Below are 3,578 nucleotides of genomic sequence, written 5' to 3'. Positions count from 1 at the left end.
AAGTCTCACAGATTCTCTAAAATGTGAATATTTAATTTGAAAACTACAAAATAACCTAATGGCTATTGTGACTGAATCTATCCAGGGACATTAAAGTCCAGGACGGCTTAAGTGTGCTTCTGTAGCTCTATTCCTAGCTGTTTATTCTTTGATTCTCTAATCACAAAGAAACACATTCTTATAAAGTTAAGCAGCTGTAGATACAGAATTCTGATTTTAACCTAAAGAAAACTTAGTTAATGGTAATTCTACTGAATACTTGTAACATTCACATGAAATTTTAATTGATTATCAAATAGTACAACTCTGACACGAATCCAACCACATAGAACATAAGCCTTAAGCCCACTAGGTTTAAGCAATTGTGTCTTTGTAGTCTAAATCTATGTAAAATAAAATATGATAACTCCCTGGTGTTAGAGGTAGACAGTTTTCTTTCAAATCCTAGGTTTGGTCCTTTATTTTATTCAGCAGTGAAAGCCATGAATACAGAACAAATAACAGCTGTTACAATTTTCAACCATGACTTCTAATGTCAGAGAATTCAAAGTATGAACATAGTACACAGTAATGAAAAGTATCAAAAATTAGTTTACCTCAAAAAAGATAAATAAACAGGTATATTCCACCAATACATAAACAGATGTTTGTGCTACAGTTAAAATTTCTTGTATACAAAAGATCATAGTCCCCATAATCAGCTTGATAGAAGCAAGAATACATGAGCCATTTAAACTGTCAGACATTATGCTTTATAGGGTATGCACAGAAGTTCAAGCAATAAATACATACATTAGTTCAAAGCCTTACAATAGCTACGCAAAGCAGATGCAGAAAAGCAGATTTGCTATTACTAGCAAGCAATGATATAAGTAAAAATTCATGAAATGCATTAAAGCAACATTTTTCTTAGAAAAGTCTGGTCATTTATGGGTCCACCAACATCTTTACATAATATGCACAATTATCAAAATACAGACCAAGCATTTCAGAAAACTCCAAAAAACCTAAAATCTATTTTCAAAGCAATTGCAGTTTTGGAGGTTTTTCTGGTATAATGTGCAAGCAGCTATTTTTTAAAATTGTATTTATATAAAACCCATGCAAAACTCTACAGGTATATGCATTCTGTGGCTGAGACTTCCTTTCAAAAGTTTTGTAACTGAGGTATGCATACTTTAGCATTGTAATCTTAGGCCACTCTCCTGATGGTACAGCTCTCACAGTTACTTTCAATCCATCAAAGCCTTTTGAACATGCACCTGAAAGACGAATTTTCCCTTCAGATAATCCAGACAGGATCATAGATGACTGAAAATCATCATTCACAATACCAATCATTCTTTTGATACCATATGGTAAACTTCCCATTCGTTGATCATGACCCAAAGACAAACATAATGAAAAGTAGCAGTTACTGTGACGTTTTCACGTTTCATGCAATCTGCCATAATTGTTCTAATTTTTTTCTTTTTTTTTCTTTTTTTTTCTTTTTTTTTTTTTTTGCAGAGGTAGAAGCTTTCAGAAAGACTTTTGGGTAAGTGGGAAAACCCTTTTGAAAGCCATTATGTTCTTTTATTTGGTGTGATAGATGACTGGGTATCTCTCTAACTCTATTTGCTGACTTCAGCAAAGAATGATGAGCTTAGTTTGCAAGAACCAGCTCCATCACATGGAACTGGTACATATGTTAAGCTCTAGCAGCCACCTTCTGTCAAAACTGTTTGTAAAGCAATAACCATATTCAGGTTATGAGGTCCCTTGGTTGGGGGAAAAGTATTATCAAGACTTGGCACAGCACAAGAAAAGCAAAAAATGTAAAGTTTCTAGGTTTTAAGCAAACATCTGACTATGCTATTTTCAAATACTCTATAATGCATCACCATAGTTTTGGGGTTTGGAGTTGTCCAGAAAACCAGCATTCCAAAAATTTGGCCTGTGCAAGTCTTTAAAAGGGAGTGTATTGTTAGTGTTAATATCCCGTATAAGCAGAGGCAGAATTATATGTAACTTTGGTTTGATTGAAAATAAATACCATGGACTACAATTGCTATAATCTTTGCTTTCAATGTAAAAACTTAGCTAGATCACTTTGAAATCAATATGAAATTAATTTTTGGCTTTACTAGACCATTTATGTTTGGTTCCTATTTTTTTGTTTTTTTGTTTTATAGTCTTATAAATTAAGACTATAAAAATAGCACACAACAAAGATTCAGACTATACAAGACATATTCTAACAACGTGTATTCACCACTGAAAATAAGTGAATTGAGAAAACAAAAACACAGTGTACTATATATATAACAATATGCAATCTGCATTTGCATCAGGTACATAATCATTTTGGTCAGTGATCCACATTTGTTGCTTTCCAGCATATCATAACTTCCACTGCAGATTTTGTCCTCACCTCTCTCTTTTAATGAAAGCAAATCTTCATTGCATTTAGTCGGACTTTTGGTCTCAGAAGATTACTCTGTGACTGAATTAATTTTTTAGTTGTTGTTTTTGTCATATTTAATTCTTTGTTTAGGGCTAAATGAAAAGATCCCAGAGGTCATCAGAAAACAGCAGGTAGTTCATGGAAAAGGTTCCTTTGTACTAATTGAAGTTACAGAAGGCTGACCAAAGCATGTGGCTGCTTCTGTCCTTGAGCTCCTGGCCATGGTTAGAGTTGGCTTTGGTTTGCAGCTGTAGCCTTTGACTGTGTTTGCAGGTAGACAAAGCTTTATCACAAGGAGGTAAAGAGTACAGTTGTAAGATCTATGCAGATATGCAAATGTTTCTATGGTGCTTGCACAGATAATGTTAGCTTAGGATTGCACTTTACATCTTAACACTAACAGCACAGACTGGAAGCCTAAGGTTTTAGATGGTTGCAACAGTCTAATTACTGTGTTTTATAATTACTAACTTAATGTCATTTACAGTTGGTGGCACCAACATAAAAAACTAATGTTCTGTTGTTTAAAATTCAGCTAGATACAAGCAGTGACACTAATTTCTGATACTACTCCTGTGCAAATTAAAGACAATAGCAACAAGTTGAACTTGACCAGCAATTGTTTCTAACATTACAACTACTGAATGCTGGAAAATTCACATTAATGAAACTAACACTATTTTTGGCAGTATATGAGGCATGTTTGCTTTCTACAGGACATGTATCCTCATATTCAGTCATTTCACGAACCCTTAAGAGCCACTTTTTTAAATGGGCAAAGCCATTATAAAATGAACAGTTCTTTATTTTTTTTTAAAGAAAATCAGTTTTGTCTTTTTTTTTTCTAAAAAAGAGGGAGAGAGAGACAGAAAGAAAAGAACACAAGCAATTTGCCTGTTGGTACTGAATCCCAAAGGGCTGGCTTAATAGGTTCCTTCAGGGCTGTCTCCTTTATCCATGCTTAATAAATAGTCACAGTAAAAATTTGTCAAATATTCATGGTCGTGGAGTGGTTGTATGAAGGTCAGTGATATGTCCCTTCATGCTGAGGTTTCACAAGTCAGTGCTCATTCCAGATCTTCAGATAAAGGCTCTTCTTCAATCTCTCTATCATCTTCTAACTCTGGACTGT

The 3,578-nt window shown here is 34.1% G+C and overlaps 1 protein-coding gene across 2 annotated transcripts in view; it reads right to left on the bottom strand.

Moving 5' to 3' along the window:
• Positions 1–247: 247 nt before the first annotated feature.
• The window catches only part of FOXP2 (forkhead box P2), an 849,049-nt gene continuing 845,718 nt past the window's right edge, over positions 248–3,578 (bottom strand). For both annotated transcript variants that reach the window (XM_053926724.2, XM_071221693.1), the window contains one exon: positions 248–3,578. This exon is cut by the window's right edge and continues 80 nt beyond it. In XM_053926724.2, coding sequence (XP_053782699.1) covers positions 3,514–3,578 — 65 coding nt within the window. In that variant the 3' untranslated portion in view covers positions 248–3,513.

The sequence above is a fragment of the Desmodus rotundus genome, chromosome 6 (genome assembly GCF_022682495.2).
Source record: "Desmodus rotundus isolate HL8 chromosome 6, HLdesRot8A.1, whole genome shotgun sequence".
Taxonomy (NCBI): Eukaryota; Metazoa; Chordata; class Mammalia; order Chiroptera; family Phyllostomidae; genus Desmodus; species Desmodus rotundus.
Note: the sequence above shows the minus strand (reverse complement) of the source record. Positions and strands in the feature narration are given on the sequence as shown.